Below are 19,956 nucleotides of genomic sequence, written 5' to 3' on the forward strand. Positions count from 1 at the left end.
GTTTAGCAGCATGGACAAAAAAAGACAACATGCATGGGAACATAATTAGACTCAATATTATTGTTCAACTGTTTCATCAGTTCTGTGCAGTCCTTACATGGTGAACTGTTCTGTGCCAAACCAACCTGCACTGCTGGACTGTCTGTCTCCAGTCTTTGAAGTAAGTGACATATGCCCCATGTCGGCCCTTTCCTCATGCTGTGTGGGATTCTAGGAGTGGTATGTTCACCTCTTTGAAGATGAGCTTGATATATAATTTAATGAGAGTATATACAGGCCGCAACATTTTCCAGAACTGCTTTCTAAAACTCTTCAAGTGTAGACAAATTACTGAGAGAAAAGCTTCATGATTTTATAAATAAATATTACATATGTTCGCAAACATGGCCAAAGCCTTGAATGTGAGTGTGAATGGTTTTCTGTCTTTATGTGTGAAATGTGTGTTCTTTGAATTTGAATGTTATGTTCTAAATAGACTTTAAAACACACATTGTTATTGTTTTCCTGGAGTTGATCTCAGGTGTGGTGCTTGCATTTCCATGGTCAAGAGAAACCCCTCCACAATAGCCAACTGTGAGATATCCAAGTCTACCTTAAGACTGCATGAAAGTACTGGAAGTATTGGACTTTGAACATTTTTTGAACATCTAAAAAAGGCCAGCAAGCTTCTGGGATAAAAATCTTTGGACAGATGAAACCAAGATCAACCTCTACCAGAATTATGGCAAGAAAAAAGTACGGAGAAGCCGTGGAACAGCTCATGATGCAAAGCACATCATCACCACATCATCTGTAAAATACAGCGGAGGCAGTGTGATGGCACTAGCGTGCATGGCTGCCAGTGGCGCTGGGACACTAGTGTTTACTGATGATGTGACACAGGACAGAAACTGCCAAATGAATTATGAGGTGTTCAGAGACATAATGTCTGCTCGATTTTGGCTTAATGCATTCAAACCGATTGGGCGGTGTTTCATAGTACAGATGGACAATGACCCAAAACATGCAGCCTAAGAAACCCAGAAGTTTATTAAAGCAAAGAAGTGGAATATTTTTGAATGTCCAAGTCAGTCACCTGATCTTAACCCAAGTGAGCATTTCACCTGTTAAAGACAGGCCCACAAAAAAAAAACAGTAACTGAAAGCCTAATGGCCTGACAGAGCATTAAAAAGGAGGAAGCCCTGGTGATATTCATGAGTTCAACACTTCAGACCGTCATTGCCAGCAACGGGTTTTCAACCAAGTATTGGAAATGAATGTTTTATGTTCAGTTATTTAATTTGTCCAATGACTTTTGAGGCCCTGAAATGAAGAGATTATGTTTAAAAATTCTTAGTTCAGTTCCACTGAATTAAAGCTGAAAAACTGCACTTCACATGCATCTGAGTTGTTTCATTTTAAATTCATTGTGGTAATGTCCAGAACCAAAATCTACCCAAATACTTATTTAGCTACGATATGTAAAGTAGTATGATAGTCCTATAAGTCCCATAAAGTGATTTAAGGGTTTAGATTTATATTTTGTAAATGTGATGACTACTCAGACCTGCTCTTTGTGCTGACACCAATTTTATTATTTTAGTCCTGGATGAAAGAGTTCATCAGTTGGGACAAAGTTCAGTTTGGTACTGACCTCCTGCATCTCCCCAGAACCAAATTCTGGCTTCCAGATATTGTAATCACTGAGTTGTAAGTATCATCATACAAAAGCTCATCAAACTGCACAAGTATTTTCCAAAGAACAGGAGAAATGTTGAGATAACCTCTAAATAAATAAATAGTTTGTTTAATTGTTTATTAATTCTTTGAATAGGGATATAATTTATTAAAACTACTGTACACTAGGTTTTGGTAAACAATTGTGCAGAATTATGCACGAGTATTTTGAGTCTTCAGAAAACTTTTCTTTAAAAGGAGAGATGTGGAGATAACCTGTGTTTTCCTTACTGTCAACTATTATCATAAAAATCTTTCCAGTATTTAGACCTGTTAAGTTTAGGTTAATAGGTAAATGAATAAATATAATTGTATACTTTAAATCTTTGGGTGCCATTCTCTCACTTCACACATTTGATCTGGTCTCGCAGTATGGAGGAAAACAAAACACCACCTACTCCCTACCTGCATAGCAACAGTAAAGTGGATGATGCTCAGCCTGTCAAAGTTGTCAGTTCCTGTAACCTTGATATCTACACCTTCCCCTGTGACATACAGACTCTACCATCGGTGAATGGGAGCTACTGGATATCACCTTGGATAAAAAAAACAGAGAATGATACTGGCAGTGATGGTTTGTGTGTTAATGAGCTTGAATTTTATGTAAGTTGATTGTAACTATAAACTACTATAAATAGTCAGAGTCAAAAGTAAGCAAATTTATATTGGAAATTTATTTTCATTTTTAAAAAGTTTTTCTTGTATAAATCAAACACACCTAAAAATATGAATTCAATTAAAACCAGAATTATACAGTTATATAGTGAAGATACATGTACAGGTAATGACAAGACAGCTTAAGGACGCCTCTCATCTCTTCTTTTCATTCCTTCCACAGCTCAGATTGAAGCGCCGGGCCATTATGTATATGGTAAACCTCTTGCACCCAAGGTTTCTCATCGCAGTTGACCTCTTTAGCTTCCTGCTGCCTCCACAGACCGTGAACAGGTATGCTTTCAAGATGACCCTCAGCCTCGGCTACACTGTCTTCCCGCTCATCATGAATGACCTGCTGCCAGTCACTGGAAACACCACACCCCTCATAAGTCAGTGACACTCAACAAAAAGTCTACAGTGATTTCTTAAAATTACATTCTTACAAGAGTGTCTAAAAAAATTGAGTGTAGATAAAAAATAGAAACCTTGCTTGTAACGTCTACACTTAATGCCTACAGCATGTATTGCTCTTCCTTCATGAGCATGTAGGACAATTAATGTGGCTCAAGGGCAAAATTACTAAAAGTGTTTATTGTAGTTTACATATATTTAGTCGATTAGACTGTGAAATTGTAAACCTTTGTTTCTGGGTCTCAACACAGACCGTTGTCTCTCTGTAGCCGTGTTCTTCTCCATCTGCCTGGCTCTGATGGTGGCCAGTCTGCTGGAAATAAACCTCATCGCCAACCTGCTGTGTGGGTCTGCTGACTTCTCTCTTGTCCCTCGCTGGAGCTGAGTCCTCGTTCTGCAGTTTCTGGGTTTTCTTGTCTGTACAGCTCGATTGAATAAGAGATCAGGAGCTTCAGGTATGTAGTTTATATTTTAACAAAAACAACTGAATTCACGGAGTAGTTGAAACTCATTTATTTTGTCATGAAAAGTTGTAAAAGAAGAGAATCACACTGAAAAACTAAAGCTAAAAAATATTTTTCCTGAATTAACTTAGAAGTAGACCTTAAGACCACAACTGCCATCTGAATAATGAAGCCTCAAGAAACAATGGGGCCAGCAGTGAAGGACAGGGCTGTGCGGGAACTAAAGAAAGTGGGCAAGGACCTCCAGGACATCCACCTGCAGGTCAAGCAGCAGCAGAAAGAGAACCAAGGCTCGGAGGAGTGGATCCAGCTGAATCCCGCAGAAAGTCAAGCCTTCGAAGCTTCTATTCATCTTCATCTCGCTGCTCATGCATGGTAACTAAAGTTCGTATAACATGCTAATACACATTTATTTATGTTTCTTATATTATTAATTCAAAATTGCAAAATCGATGTCAAAGAGCCAGATTATAACACCTATCAAAGGATAGTGTGACATTTTTGGATTTTGACAGTTAACTGGACTTAAGATAAGATAAAATACCTTTATTAGTCCCACAAGGGGAAATTTCATGTTAAGGCTGCCAACCTATTGCACGCAATGGCGGCGCCATCTTACCTTTCCTTTGCAGCTCAGTACAGCTCAACTACATCTTCAATGCTGGAGACACTTAAGCCATACTTTTACATACTGTACAAGATAAAGAGCATAAAATTAATCTTTTCTTTCAGGATAAGAAAGCCCAACTTCTAAAAACATTTCTCTGGCAAGATATTTTTAAGTACCTCATAGTAAATTCTGAATCAATAATGTTGATTTCTATCCATGCTATCCATAAAAATGTTTTTATAGATCAGAGTGTAAGTTTTGTCATTAAAAGAAATTCTGTACAGCAGAAGGTCAAACCCATTAGTTACTTTCAGTTAAATTCAATTCAATTCAGTTTTATATATATAGCCCCAAATCACAACAATTGTTGCCTCAAGTTGTAAGGTAAAGACCGTACAATAACACATTAAAATGATGAAAGACGGTGCCAGGCTCTTTAGTCTCTGGAGTTTCTTTTCATATGAAAACATCTGAGGTTTGAAATGGTAACTGTCTGGTTCATTTTATGAGACAGAAGACAAATATGCTCAAAGTATATTTTGTTAAATTTATTAAGGGTTAAAGGTTTAAGTTAAAAACAGTGCTATGTCTCTTACAGGAGACTGAAATGAACAAAGAGCACCACACCCAGGTTGCATACGCTTTTACTGTGTGTCATAAAAACACAATGTTAATGTGATTGGTTGAAACAGTTGAGGGTGTACCACGGTTTTAGACTTGGTCCTCCCTTTGGCTTGGGTCCATCCCTCAGGTCATCTTCCACCCTGTATGGAGCAAACATCTCTTGTCCTCTGGCTAGGCTAGCAGAGGTAGATTTAGACCATGATTTATACAGTTGTTTTCTTTTAGGTTTCACAACCCACACCCAAATCCTCAAGAGGGGTCTTCTGTCTTGTGTCTGTTAGCATCACAGTCCAACAGTCTAAATCCAAATCAGATTTGAATGTGTGATGTCAGATAAAGCATAAATGTGTGATCGAAATTATGAGCTAATTGTGAAATATAAAATAATGGGGTTAATAATGATTAAAGATAAAAAAATAAATAAATTCTAACATAACCAACAGGTTTCATGTTTTCTGCATAATTTCTGTTGTAGGAATGGGGAAACGAATTTACCAAGTGGGACCCAGAACAGTGCGGCTGTAGTCGGATTTAAGTTCCACGAACAAATCTCTGGGTACCAGACATTGTAATCAATGAATTGTAAGTCCCATCAGCAACTATTCAAAGATTACAATCCGTGTATATTTTATGTTTTTGTAAGATCTTGAGAACTAGAACTGAAGCATTATTAGCTCATAAAGACCTAAGTAGCAAAAAAAATTAAAAAATGTAAAAAATGCAAGTGAGAGTTTTTTCATGAGAGAAGACAAATATGCTCAGATTATACGTTTTCACAATTTATTATCAAACGGTTAGAATTTCAGATTAGTTTTACATGGCGCAATGGACCTCTGTCTCTCTGACTCAGAGACAACCAGCCACACACAGGCAGCAAACACTTGTATTGGTGGGCTCACAGAAACACAACGTGAACATGATTAGTAGAATCAGTTGAGGGTGGTCTGATATCGGCTCATGTTTCTTCTTCTGCACCTCTCTGGACATTTCCTTACATGGAGATGACCCTATTCCAGGCATCACTACCATTACCATGGCAACCCCTTCTTGTCCTCTGGTCAGGCATGTACAGTTAGAGAAGAGGAGAGAGTCAATTCCATTTCCTAACACCAGATATTACAGCCCTGTTTTGGTGTAGGAGAGTCAGCCAGTTTTGTACCTTCTGGTGCCATCAAGAGTCCAGGCAGACCATCCCCCACAAATTCCTCAGAGAAGAAGTCCTCTCTCTGTTTATATCTGTTATTAGTGTAACAATCTAAATCTCAAATATTCTACAATACATATCTGTGTGTAGTAAATGATAAAACAAATGTGTAATGCTAATTATGAGGTAATTGTGTAAGATACAGTAATGGGGGGACATAAGCCTTAAAAATAAAAAATAAATAAATTCCAACAGTACCTGAATGCTGTTGTCAGAAAATATTTGGGATGGGACTACAGCTACTTGCACTGAAAATAAAACAATGATAAAAGGGTGGATGGGATAATTTAGTGGCTTGTTGTTAATACTCCTATTAATATTTGAATGTTTTTGTCATCCAAAATGTATTTAGTCATGAAAATAAATTGAAAATAATTTGTGAATATTTTAGATACATCGAATAGGCAAATATTCCGCAAATAATTTGGAGTGAATCTCCATGAATCTGCGAATGCTGCACTGCAAATAGGCAGGGGTCGACTGTAGACGTAATTTTAATGATGTAGATTGGTTTTATTTAAAATCCATACTGCAATAAGGTCAAAACTGTGAAGCACTTCAGAATGTGTTTTAAAAGCAGCTGTACAAATAAAGTTATTATTACTATTAACAGGAAAACAATGTAAACTATCACACAGAGGATTTTATGTTCTCACAAAACTGGTGAATTTTAATTACCGTGTTATAAAAAATGACAACGCTTCACTGGTAGGAGGTTTTGAAACCACCACCTTTCTCAACGGTTACTCTCATTTGCTTGTGAGCAAAGCAGGTGTGGCACTGACGTCACACACTGACTTGAAAACCACATTAACCGTGGTTTATCTACACTTTGTCTCAAAACACATACAGCCAAAGCAGCTGCCCTGCCATGCCTAGTTTTTCCTGCTCCACATCATTTGCCCGTGGTTTCTCCAAATCCGCCAAATCAATCTTTGTTTAGTGACAATATGTATATCTTGGCCATGAAGGCTGACTTTGAGAGGGGCAAGAGTTAGTTTCCCAGGCAAGCTACAGACATACTTTTGCACTGTAGCTGCTCACTAATGCATCTGACAGCAAAATGTTTTGAATGTGACAATTCTTTAAAGAAGATAAATATTCTGTAGTAGTTTGAAGACAAACTTCTCAGAACGGAAAGAATACAATTTCACTTGGAACATCATGGTAAGAAATATTCTTGTCTTTATGTTACTAATAAGTAAAAACTGCCTTTTGTTTGGCCTCTGCGTTCTGTTTGTCTCAATCAGCTTCTTTGCTCGGTTACATACTGTTAGTAGCCGGCTGCTATGTTTTAGAGGTCCCAATTTATGCTAGTGACATGAATGTTTACTTAATTTTGAGTAATATCCTTAGAGCGTTTGAAAATGGGTACATAGATAAGAATTGATATTCAAATATTTTTAGCATTTTTGGGTGCATATACAATCATAAAGCATGCTCATCACTCAAAAATAGGAAAAGAAAAGGCTTTAGCAGAAGAGTGTTAACAAGCGTAAAATGACTTTTATGCAGTAAACGCTTGTTTGATGAATGCGGAAAAAAACAACATGAAGTATGGTTGCTGAATCTTATGGTAGTTCAAATTTCTTGAATAGTCAAGTTTTTTATGAGACTGAAAACATTTATAATGTTGTGATATCCTGAAAACCCCTAAGCATATTTCTGTATTTTCCTGATACTATCAGTAATATGTTTACAAAATGTTACCAGTTAACGAAGGTAATTTTGCAGTTTTCCTGCAACTTAAGAATATCATTGATATAATGTCATGTTACAGTGCAGCACTTAACCCAAGTAATCTAAAACATGAATATATAGTTGTAACAGCTCTTATACATATAAAAAACACTGAGTCAATGACCCAGGTACCCTAACATGAGTCAGCAAAGTAAAAGTAATCTCTGTGTCCCTTGAGCTCTCGCACTCTCTCCTGCCTCTGTTGCCTGGGTTTCATCTATCTCTGTCTCTGTGTGTTTCCCATACTTCCTGTTTTACTAAGTTAGTCTCCTGTCCTGTGTGCATCATGTTCAGATTTGCTTCTCCCTGTCTTGTTATTTGGATCACACTCAGCTGTGTTCCCTCCTGTGGTGTGTTCCCTCGTTTGCCCATGCCCTGGTTCAGTTTGAATGGTTTTTGAATTAATTGTGATGATTTTCTTAAAACAATAAAGGCAGTGTTACATTAAAAGTGAAAAACATTATTTTCTGTTTTGTCTTAAATAAAAATATTTATTTCATATCTTGAAATATCTGATTCTACTGTTGGGGATAAGTATCAGATTTTTGAAACAGACGAAGAAAAAGAAGAGATGTAATCATTAAAAAACACTTAAAATGCCACTAAGAATCTTTACAGGCATTCCTCACCACTTGCACACCACTGAAACTGACAACCTGTTTTGATGTAATTTTAATGTTTTTAGTGCTGCCTGCTGAAAGTAAGACCTTCTAAGCTTCTATTCATCTTCATATCTCTGCTTGTGAATGGTAAGTACAGCTGCTAAAATGTATAAAATGAATCAACTTGATTTGTCTTAAAAATGTATACACATCTTTTATGTGATTCCTTGATTTACATTTTTAATCAATTTTTGAGTGTTGATTTTCTTACAGTTTTCATTCAAGTCAGTTATCCAAAATACTAAAAAATATGCAAATGATTGTATGCATGGTAATGGTTCAGCATTAGAACTTTTTATTTTGTCTGTTAATCCAGGGTCATGACTTGTTTATTTTGTTAGCATAACTCACAATGACAGTTTAGCCAAAACATGTCCAAATCACACATTTAGTCAGAATGTGTGTTCGTGTCCACATTTTAAAGATTTTCTATGGCTGGATTAAAAACAAAATATTCAAAATCTTCGGAAATCTGACCACTGAATAAAATCACGTTTAGATTTAGACACATTTAGACTGATCATGCCTCGTTTGTGTTTTTAAAAATGAGGCATGATATTTAGATATTAAGAAAACTTGCAATAAATTGAGTGGGACTTTTACTGTAATGTTAATCAATGTTTACTCTGTACTCTGTTTTCACCTAAATGTAGGGTTGAAAAACATTTTGATGAAAAAATTCAAAATTGCACAAAACATTACCAGTCGTAATTGTTCATCCAAACCGAACCACTGTATGCATTGAGGTTCAGGGTTATGGTTCTTCATTTCACACAAATGTTTATGTGGGTTTCTGATGCTTTGCTAGGGCCATTTATTCATTTGGGGCAAAAAAACATATCTGCTCCTAGATAGTGAAGCAAATGTCAATGTATATAAATCATAAGGGCACATTTCTTCTATCCTTTGTAGCTCAGTACAGCTCCACCTTGCTGAACTGCTCTAACCCTGATTCACCTTCAATGCTGGAGGCCCTTAAGCCAGTCTTCAACCTGAACGCCATTCGACCTGTGGTGAACATAACAACCGTCACTAACATTGGCATTTCTATAACTGTGTTTGGCATTTTGGGAGTGGTAAATAACACCTTTATTAACTTAAAATCAATTCAGTAATGGTCGCATGTGCTTTTCTGCATACTGTACAAGATAAAGAGCATAAAATGGTCAAAAGAAACTTCTCATGAGAGGCTTTTTTAAAAATGTTGTCTCCCTCTCATTCCACATATTTTTAATTTGAGTTTTAAATCAAAATGAATAAGTATAATACATCTGAACATCAATAATTAAGACAAATGAATGATTCAGTTCAGTATGTGCTCTACAGACATTAAGGTTCAGTAAAACTATCCAGTTATGGATAAAAATCTTCTTTTTCAGAATGAGAAAGCTCAACTCCTCAAAACATTTCTCTGGCAAGATTTTGTAAGTAGTTTCTTCATAGTAAGTTTTCAAGCAATAATGCTGATTTCTATCCATGAAAACGTTTTTAGGGATCACAGTGTAAGTTTTGTCCCAAAATAGCAGTAGAAGGTCAAATCCACTAGTGACTTTCAGTTTAGTACAGTTTTATTTATATAGCCCCAAATCACAACAATAGTTGCCTCAGTTTCTTTACATTGTAAGGTAAAGACCGTAAAATAATACAGAGAGAAAGTTAAAAAGAAGAAGGACGGTGTCAGACTCTTGGGTTTCTTTGTTGCAGAAATGGCAAAATGAATTTACCAAATGGGACCCAGAAGAGTGCGGAACTAGTCAGATGTCTGTTCCAAGAACAAATCTCTGGCTACCAGATATAATAATCAATGAATTGTAAGTCCTATCTTCAACAATTCACAGATTACAATCAGTTTCTTTTTTATGTATTTTTATGATCTTGAGAACTAGCCCTGAAGCATCATTAGCCAATAAAGAGCTAACTCTGCTAAGTAGGAAAGAAAAAATGGAGAAAGTGCATACAAGTGAAACTACAAAGGTACAGTTTATGTGTAGAATTTTGTCAGAAAACATGGGGCTTGTGACTCCAGTTGGTTTCATTGTACAAAAAAAAAAATCATAATGGCATGCACAGGACAATAGCGCAGCTTGGTAATCAGAATCAGAATCAGAATCAGAATACTTTATTGATCCCTGGGGGAAATTATTTTTTGTTACAGTAACACTGCTATCCGCTATATAAAGGTATAATCCTTATCATCTGCCTCCTATAATATTTAGCAGACAGAAAGAAGCAGATAATTTAACATTAATAAGTCACTTATTATTAGGCTGCACGTTTCTCAAGTCTTTGATCTATTATCATACCTGGTTATCACTTCTGGTGAAAATCAATATAGGCTACAGTCCAGTTTAAGCTATTTCTCCATACATTTTCCATTTCTTCCATGTAGATATCTGACTTCAATTAATGTCTTTTATCTTCCTGCAGCATGGATGAAAACACAGCTCCAAAGGTGCCATATGCCTACCTGCTTTCTGATGGTACTGTAAGTGATTCACAGCCTATCAAAGCCATCACCTCCTGCAAGCTTGACATCTACTTGTTTCCATTTGACATTCAGAACTGCACTTTATCATTCAACTCATACACACTCAAGAGTAAGTATAACCACGAGGATGTATCACAAGCAATCCTGGTGAATTGAGTGGATTAGTCTTTAAAGCTGTTTTTTTATTTATATGTATATGGTTTTATCTGACTTTGACTGTTTTCCATGCAGGTAATGCTTTGCAGCTTTACCTGAAAGAGACTCCAGAGAGGATGACTGAATACTCTAAATCTAGGATGGCAACTATGGGTGAATGGGAATTAATTGGAATTGCAGCAAAGAAATACACACTACCATCTACAGCATCGGGCTCTTACGATGAAATTCGCTTCTATGTAAGAAACTGCATTGCACTGTAAAAATGTAATGTTATTGTATGATTTACTTATTCATACTATAAGAAAACAGAAGACAAGTTCTTTCAGGAAGTAGAAGAGTTTTCTCTTCATTACCATTTGACTCTATTGTTTGTATATTTGATAGGAACCTAGGATATATTGCTTCATGTATATAAAGAATTTGGGTGTATAGTTGCAGTTTCCCATATGGAAAAGATATATATAAATCTTATAAAGTTTGTATCTGTTTTGTGTGAAACTTGTATGAAAAGCATACAAGAGTGAAAACAGATATAAGGTCCCTTGAAAAATTATATAATGAAACTTGTATGTTTTGGATACTTACTAAAACAATATATGAAAGTAATGAGAAAGTGGCCACTTTCATGAGTAAATCATATAAGCCTTACATGATTCACTATATGAAGCAAGCCAAATCTGATGCATGTCTTTTATAAGTTTTTTCTATTTATTTTCCATATGGATTAATTGCAGTTCAATTGTTTAGTTACTAATGAAAAGAAACTTCATTACCTGCTGCCACAAGTATTCTGATCATAACTAGTTCTCTACCACAGTAAACAGATTGAAAGGCTTTGTTTTACACACTTAAGATGGGGAAACCATTTCACAATTAAGTTATATCTGCAAATTTATGGGCCTTGTCATTTAACTATTGTATATGTATGAGGTACTGTATAATCAAAGCACAAAGAGCTATGTGAGATTAGTTAAGTTCTCACTTTGCTGCAGATCTCATTGCGGCGCCAGGCCATGCTGTATGTAGCGAACCTCCTGCTCCCCAGCTGCTTCCTCATCACTGTGGACCTCTTCAGCTTCATCTTACCTCCCAATGATGCTGACCGGTCTTCATTCAAGATGACACTGATCCTAGGCTACACCGTCTTCCTGCTCATGATGAATGACCTGCTGCCTGCCACTGGAAATGCCATACCTCTCATAAGTAAGTTTAAATTGTCTTGATTGGTATACACTTATTCCCAATGTGACTCTTTGGCCCAAATACAAAAGGGTATACAAATACAAAGTGGATGGATGACTTGTTTGGAACGTTTGTGAGGATAAAGAGGATAAAGTTCTCTCCAAACAATAAATCATCCAGCCATTTTCTTTAACTTATCTAAAGTCAGGTCAAATGGAGAGCAGCCTAACCAAGGAAACCCCAAACTCCCTCTCACCAGCTGCCTTCTGCTTATTAGTGATGTGTGGATCGATCCTGAAATATCGATTCCTCCAATACCAATCATGTATGTTCTAGAATCGATTCTCACATTAAAATATCGATATTTTAGTAATTTAGGGTAAATATGTAGTTTATCATTAACAGGAACACAGTGGAAAGAAACTATATCATTCAGATCGTTTACATTCAAAGGAACTACTTCCTCTTCCGCCTTTCATAGTCATGTGCGAAATACGGCTGTATAAATGTCTCGCAGTCCCTTGGCGGGCGCACTCACAGCAATGGCTGAGCGTAATTGTGCGGACGTATTTTACCTCCACAAACAGCTGAGACGTGGTTTGCGATACATGTGGCAAAAAAGTGAGGTGTTGTGGCCATACTTGCCAACCTTGAGACCTCAGAATTAGGGAGACGTTCAAAAGGGCTGTTTTGGGGTGATAAATACATTTTACAGTGTTTATTTATCGGATAAAATACGTTAAATGTCACCGTTATTATTGGCTGGCCTGGAAACAGCGGGGGTGTCCAAATTCAGAGGCTGCTTCCACCTGAGGACCCGGCCTTCGTGGTCTAAAGAAAGCCAGGTAGTACATCACGAGTTCCCTTGGTGGAGTGAAACTCTGCCGTCTGCTCCTTGCTATCTAAAATATAACAGGGCGCTGACGTAAACTCTCGACCGTCTCACACTTTGTTTAATTAGTTTTCTGTTTAACGTTTATTCAGCTGTGTGAAAACCCCGGAGGAACCCTCCCGAGGGATTAATAAAGTAAAATTTAATTGAATCTAATCTAATAACTTTAATCTCAGCCAAACCGATTTACTCACGAACAAATAAAACACTGAAAAAGCCAAACAGTAACATTTTTAAGTTATCAAAGTGACTTATATATCATGTTTAACCCGAGTAGTGAAAGACCGCGGGGGTTTGAAAACGATGTGTCGATCGGCTCAGATATTTGAAGTTTACACAGCTACATTCTCACCTGAAAATATGTTTAAAAAAAATTTGCGACCCAGAAAGGGAAATAAGAGTAATATTAAAACTAAGTAGCTGCCATTATTGTTGGAAACTGGAATTGGCTATGGATTCTGCAATATGGTTTTCACTTTTGTTGCCTGGGTGGAAAATCGGGAGAAATTCGGGAGAATGGTGGCTCCGGGAGATTTTCGGGAGGGGCACTGAAATTCAGGAGGGTTGGCATGTATGGTTGTGGCAACATCACTAACCGTGTCAAACACCTCAGAGTAAATCATATCACAGAATATGACGAGCGTATGTTGAGACGAACTGAAGAGGAGGAGAGGGACAGGTGCTGCTAGGGCGAGACAGACGTCTCTCACGGAGTCCTTTAGTGCTGCAGGCAGGCAAGGTGTTCAAATAGCGCACAACTTCAGTTTTTTATTTCTATATGATGAACCCTGCATTATTAAGTGATAAGAACAAGTAATCTGATGTCCTGTAATCATTATGACGCTATAATTTGAGATACAATAAATAAAACAAGCTTTTGTACAAAGTATCGGATCAGTATCATCGATACCACCCTGAATATTACTTGGTATCAGATCGGAAAGGAAATCAGTGGTATCGCACATCACTACTGCTTATCCATGGAAAGATTGAGGTATTCCCAGGCCAGTCACGAGATTAAATCGCTCCAGTGTGTCCTGGGTATTCCGGGGGCTTTCTCCTGGTAGGAGATGCCCAGCTGGAACAGTTTACCCAGGAGGCAACTGCCTCAACTAGCAACCTTTCAATATGGAGGAGTAGCGGCTCTATTTTGAGCCCCTACCAATTGACTGAGTGAGAGGCCATCAACCCACTGAGAGCTAATTTCTGCCATTTGTATTCACAATCATTTGCTTTTAAAATATTTCACAATAATAGTGGTAACAAGATCAGGCCTAGATTAAAAACCTTGTTGACGTTTCTCAACAACAACATAACATTTTGGACACAACAATTTACCGACATTAGGCATCAATTAAAATGTTAATAATGAGATTAAACAACAAGTATGTCTGGTATCAATTAGTGATAATACTGAAAATGAATTGTCTAATCAAATAGTTGCACACATCCCTACAGTTAAACATTATTAGTTATGCAACACTCTTTACAGTGAACTGAAGGAATGTATCTCTCTCTGTCTTCCTCCATCTCCATGTCCTTTTTTTAGTTTTAAATGTTTTTGTCTGGATTTAACTTGTATTTGTCTGTAAAATATTGGCATTAATTATTTCTCTACTATTATTATTATTGTTATTAGATGTTTTCCTTTCTATGTGCCTGGCTATGATGGTGGCTAGTCTACTGGAAACTATCGTCATTACAAACTTCCTCTGCGGTTCCTCTAACTATTCTCGAGCTCCTCGCTGGATCAGAGTGCTTTTTCTTAAAATCCTGGGTCTACTAGTATGCCTTCCTCCAAAGCCCAGAGATCGGAACGACACAGTGATCCAAAATCCAGTCACACAGGGTAGGAAACAAGATCAGGATATGCAAATAATTAACAAATGTTAAAGCTGACATAATCTTCTGACTTGTCTCCGCTCAATAGAAATGCCAATCTATTAGATAGAATGTCGGGATGAGCAAGTTCTTAAAAAATGACAAAGCTGACATAATTTTCTCTGTTGTTTTCTCTGCAATACAAAATGCCAGTCTCCTCTCCAGTGACAGAGGAATCCAAGACTCTGGAGCAGAAGGGGCCACTGGGTGAGGACAAAACCCTGCAAGAGCTGAGGAGCCTGGGCAGAGGCCTCCAGGCCGTCCGCCTTCAGGTGGAGCAGCATCTGAGCAAAAGCCTGAGCACAGAGGAATGGATCCAGATAGGTTTAATCATAGACCGCCTGCTGTTCATCCTTTACATCATCTTCATAACAGTCAGCTTCATTACCATCATCATTATCTGGGTGGTTTCATACAATGCGGCCTAATTTAACTTTTTAGCTTGTCTGTTCTTTAAACTTTAAACTTTAAACTTTTTGCATTAACTTTTAGTTTTCAAATAATATTTAACATCACGCCCACAATGAGACAGGGAAAGCAAAACTGAACATAACACAGATGGGACAAGATGCTTTCAAAATAAATTAGGAAGTAACAAACACTGAGACCAGGACTAAGACAAATGAACTTGGAGGCTTGGGAGGCAGAAAGGTAGACAAACATGGATTCAAAACTGACTTCCAAAAGAAACGCTGAGGACCAGACACAGACGAGACTGGGAAGAGAACTAACATAATTTCATAAAGAACTAATTATTGGAAACACAGGAAATAACACCAGAAACAAAACACCATAAAAATAACACCATCTCTCAAAATCAAAAGTAACAAAAGGTCCAAAATGAAAAGCTGAAAATACTGGGTCAAAGATCCAGGTCCATGACATATGTCAGTTACAAAGGGTAGAAAGACCGAAGCTGGCATACATTAAGCTGCTAATATATACGGCGTGACTTACAAACAGCTAAATATCGTTTGACAAAAATTAATATTTTATGTGTTAAGTATCAATTACTTGTTGCCTTTACCTTTATTCTATTACTTACTATTAAGAATTTCTGATCTTGTGTAACTAGTATGATCTTTTGTTTTGTATCTGTGTGAAAATATTAAAGGTCTTTCTCACATTTTCTTTGCTGTTTGTTATTTTGTGTTTAATTCAAAAGTTAGTGGTAAATTTCTGTCTTGTTTAATCTTAGAATTAAAAAGACCTTGACTTTAAAAGTATGGCATTACTAGCATGTCATTATATTATTATGAATTATTATAATAAAAAAAGCTGTCACTCTTGGTCAGTTAGTTGTCAGTTTTGCAGTTTACAATTAATTTTAACAAGCAACTGAGATGGAAAAAGTGCAATACTTGCTCAGATTGTTGTTGTTTTCTTTTGTTTGGTTGAGTTATGGAAGTGCATGGAAGCCTGTCTTCTCATCTCTGTTTAAAATACATGAATGGATGGTGTAATTGATTAAACAGCATTTAAAATTCCACTACTGGTGTCCCACTGATTAATATCCTTTGGAATTATAAAGAAATTCAATTTAAATACAAAAAGTAAAAATACAATGCCATTTGGAAAAGTTAACTGCAGTTCACTCAGTACATTATATTTAGCAACATGAAGACAGACAGCTTCTCATTAACAGATCTGCAGAGTATGCGCATCTAGAGAAACCCTCACACCCATCCAACCACACCTGGGGGACAGCGTGTTGAAGGAACTGGGTTGGTCGTTGACCATCTATTAGTCATGAATCTTGTCTTCTGTCTGCTTTATAACCACTGTGTTTGGCTTCAGATGAAATCAACAGATCAGTCACCTACAGAGTTCATCTGGTTAAAAAAAAGGATTATAATATGCTGAATTTATTGATTTAGCAAGTGTTTACAATATTCAAAATGTTACTTTTCTGTGTTTCATTTCACACTTGCCTGACTAGTAGCTCCAAGTTTAATATATAATTTCATTATGAACCTGATTATCGGGGTAATTTGAGCCTTCCAAGAGTTCTACATCATACATCTTTAATGACTTTTAAAAACAACAAGTTAGAATTCCATCCATCCATCCATCTTCATCCGCTTATCCGAGGTCGGGTCGCGGGGGTAGCAGCCTAAGCAAAGAGGTCCAGACCTCCCTCTCCCCAGCCACCTCCTCCAGCTTGTCCGGGGGAATACCAAGGCGTTCCCAGGCCAGCCGAGAGATATAATCTCTCCAGCGTGTCCTGGGTCTGCCCCGGGGCCTCCTCCCGGTGGGACATGCCTGGAACACCTCGCCCAGGAGGCGCCCAGGGGGCATCCTTGCCAGATGCCCGAACCACCTCAGCTGGCTCCTTTCGATGTGGAGCAGCAGCTGCTCTACTCTAAGCCCCTCCCGGATGGCCGAACTTCTCACCCTATCTCTAAGGGAGAGGCCAGCCACCCTTCGGAGGAAGCTCATTTCCGCCGCTTGTATCCGCGATCTCGTTCTTTCGGTCACTACCCACAGCTCGTGGCCATAGGTGAGGGTAGGGACGTAGATCGACCGGTAAATTGAGAGCTTCGCTTTTACACTCAGCTCCCTCTTCACCACGACTGACCGGTGCAGCGTCCGCATTACTGCAGCCGCAGCCCCAATCCGTCTGTCGATCTCCAGCTCCCTTCTCCCATCACTCGCGAACAAGACCCCGAGATACTTGAACTCCTCCACTTGGGGCAGGAACTCATCCCCGACCCGGAGTGGGCACTCCACCCTTTTCCGGCTGAGAACCATGGCCTCAGATTTGGAGGTGCTGATCCTCATTCCCGCTGCGTTACACTCGGCTGCGAACCGCTCCAGTGCGAGCTGGAGGCCCTCACCCGATGAAGCCAACAGAACCACATCATCCGCAAAAATCAGAGATGAGATTCTGAGGCCACCAAAGCGAAAGCCCTCCGCCACTTGGCTGCGCCTAGAAATCCTGTCCATAAAAATTATGAACAGAACCGGAGACAAAGGGCAGCCCTGGCGGAGCCCATCACCCACCGGGAACGAGTCCGACTTATTGCCGGCAATGCGAACCAAGCTCTTGCAACGGTTGTATAGGGATTGAATGGCCCGTAGCAATGGGCCAGACACCCCATACTCGCGCAACACCTCCCACAGGACGCCCCGAGGGACACGGTCGAATGCCTTCTCCAGGTCCACAAAACACATGTAGACTGGTTGGGCAAACTCCCATGCACCCTCAAGTATCCTCGAGAGGACAAAGAGCTGGTCCAGTGTTCCGCGACCAGGACGAAAACCGCATTGTTCCTCCTGTATCCGAGGTTCGACTAGCGGACGAACCCTCCTCTCCAGCACCCTGGCATAGACTTTCCCGGGGAGGCTGAGGAGTGTGATCCCCCTGTAGTTGGAACACACCCTCCGGTCCCCCTTCTTGAAGATGGGGACCACCACCCCGGTCTGCCAGTCCACAGGTACTGCCCCTGATCTCCACGCAACATTGCAGAGACGTGTCAACCAAGACAGCCCTACAACGTCCAGAGCCTTCAGGAACTCGGGGCGGACCTCATCGACACCAGGGGCTCTGCCACCAAGGAGTTGTTTAACTGCCTCAGTGACCTCGCCCCCGGAAATTGGTGGGTCACACCCCTCATCCCCAGACTCTGCTTCCTCCCCGGAAGACGTGTCAGTGGGATTAAGGAGGTCCTCGAAGTATTCCTTCCACCGCCCGACAATTTTCTCAGTCGACGTCAACAGCGCTCCGCCAGCACTATACACAGTGCAGGTAGAGCACCGCTTTCCCCTCCTGAGACGCCTGACGGTTTGCCAGAATCTCTTCGAGGCAGTCCGAAAGTCTTTTTCCATGGCCTCTCCGAACTCCTCCCACACCCGAGTTTTTGCTTCAGCCACTGCCCGAGCCGCATTCCGCTTGGCCTGTCGATACCTGTCGGCTGCCTCCGGAGTCCCACAAGTTAGAATTATTTTGGATTTTCTCTAATCCACACAGGGTTAAGAGTATACACACACAGTCGAATATAAATAGCCACCCCCACTAATTTTTGGTTATATATCTTTTTGTGTGGTTTTGTGCAGCCATCAACAAGCCTTCCCATATGGAAAAGATATATATAAATCTTATAAAGTTTGTATCTGTCTTGTGTGAAACTTGTATGAAAAGCATACAAGAGTGAAAACAGATATAAGAACCCTAGAAAAATTATATAAATGAAACTTGTATGTTTTGGATACTTACTAAAACAATATATGAAAGTGGCCACTTTCATGAGTAAATCATATAAGTCTTATATGATTCACTATATGAAGTAGGCCACATCTGATGCAAGTCTTTTATAAGTTTTTTCTATTTCTTTTCCATATGGGTTGGGCATAATTCAAGATAATTGATTACTCTTTTTGGCAGATTTGATAGTGGTTAGTTTCCTGACTTGGATGGTGAAGCTTAATGTTAGTCTGCTTTATGCATTCCAAAACCAGTGTTGATGTGTGTTTGCTTTCATTATCCTTTGGGAACATTGAAATGTGTTGCAAACATCTAGCTGTTGATTTGTAGTAAAGTTAAATAATTTGAAGGTGGTCTTCCGTTTGAATATTCCGTCCATTTGTGTTATCTACAAGTACTACTGGTAGCATAACAGCACCAGAGTATTTTGCTACCACTATCATGGTTGACGGTTTAGTGTTCTTTGGTTTCAAAGTCTCACCTTTACTCCAAACACACCGCTTGTTATTGAGGCCAAATAGTTCAGTCTTTGTCTTGTCTGACCATAAAAATGTTCTCTAGAAAGCGTTTGGTTTGTCCACGTGGACAGATGCAAACTTCATTCAAGCTTGAAGGTGTGAGTTTTGAAGTAGGGGTGTCTTTCTTGATTGGCACCTTGGGTCCTTGTTCTTGTCTTTGTTTATGACAAAATGTACAATTTAAGAATCATACATTTTATTTTAAGCTATGTATCAGGGTCAGAGCCTGTCATAGGTTTTCAAAAAAGCATAAATCCAAAAATAATTGTGTGGATCATTAGCACAGTACACACCGAAAGGTATCGGAAAAGACTGCTGCTCCCACAGGTGGAGGTGCTGAAAAACAAAATGGGTGAACGGTTACTGTAGGTGTGAAAAACAAGTTCTGTGCTACCCTGTATGTGTTTGTGACGCATTGCATAGACCACAGTTTTCTATTTACTGCTATTTTTGTTGGTGATTTTTGGTTTGTGTGTTTGTTTTTTAATCTATTCACGAGGCCTCAGTGACCTCAAACAGACTGAAATAATCTGCCATTGTGAC

At 38.8% G+C, this 19,956-nt stretch overlaps 2 protein-coding genes across 2 annotated transcripts; both read left to right on the forward strand.

Annotated features, from left to right (window-relative positions):
* The first annotated feature begins 2,089 nt into the window (after window positions 1-2,089).
* Window positions 2,090-3,170, forward strand: LOC146692943 (5-hydroxytryptamine receptor 3C-like). Its single transcript, XM_085433519.1, has 3 exons — window positions 2,090-2,227; window positions 2,556-2,763; window positions 3,055-3,170. The coding sequence occupies exons 1-3, from the start codon at window positions 2,090-2,092 to the stop codon at window positions 3,168-3,170; spliced, it is 462 nt and encodes a 153-aa protein (XP_085289645.1).
* Window positions 3,171-8,122: 4,952 nt separating this feature from the next.
* LOC146692944 (5-hydroxytryptamine receptor 3E-like) lies at window positions 8,123-16,024 on the forward strand. Its single transcript, XM_085433232.1, has 9 exons — window positions 8,123-8,176; window positions 9,002-9,165; window positions 9,469-9,513; window positions 9,794-9,900; window positions 10,517-10,686; window positions 10,809-10,972; window positions 11,729-11,939; window positions 14,450-14,659; window positions 14,845-16,024. The coding sequence occupies exons 2-9, from the start codon at window positions 9,052-9,054 to the stop codon at window positions 15,117-15,119; spliced, it is 1,296 nt and encodes a 431-aa protein (XP_085289358.1). The 5' UTR covers window positions 8,123-8,176; window positions 9,002-9,051; the 3' UTR covers window positions 15,120-16,024.
* Window positions 16,025-19,956: the final 3,932 nt, after the last annotated feature.

Source organism: Copadichromis virginalis, linkage group LG15 (assembly GCF_057382275.1).
Source record: "Copadichromis virginalis isolate Kocher_CV1m ecotype Utaka linkage group LG15, C_Virginalis_male_GT1.1, whole genome shotgun sequence".
Taxonomy (NCBI): domain Eukaryota; kingdom Metazoa; phylum Chordata; class Actinopteri; order Cichliformes; family Cichlidae; genus Copadichromis; species Copadichromis virginalis.

Coding starts and splice junctions, on each gene's coding strand:
- LOC146692943 (XM_085433519.1), top strand. CDS start 2,090: ATGGAGGAAAACAAAACACCACCTACTCCCTACCTGCATAGCAACAGT. Junction 2,228..2,555: donor ACATACAGACTCTACCATCG/GTGAATGGGAGC, acceptor TTCCTTCCACAG/CTCAGATTGAAGCGCCGGGC. Junction 2,764..3,054: donor AAACACCACACCCCTCATAA/GTCAGTGACACT, acceptor GTCTCTCTGTAG/CCGTGTTCTTCTCCATCTGC.
- LOC146692944 (XM_085433232.1), top strand. CDS start 9,052: ATGCTGGAGGCCCTTAAGCCAGTCTTCAACCTGAACGCCATTCGACCT. Junction 10,687..10,808: donor CAACTCATACACACTCAAGA/GTAAGTATAACC, acceptor TTTTCCATGCAG/GTAATGCTTTGCAGCTTTAC. Junction 11,940..14,449: donor AAATGCCATACCTCTCATAA/GTAAGTTTAAAT, acceptor TATTGTTATTAG/ATGTTTTCCTTTCTATGTGC.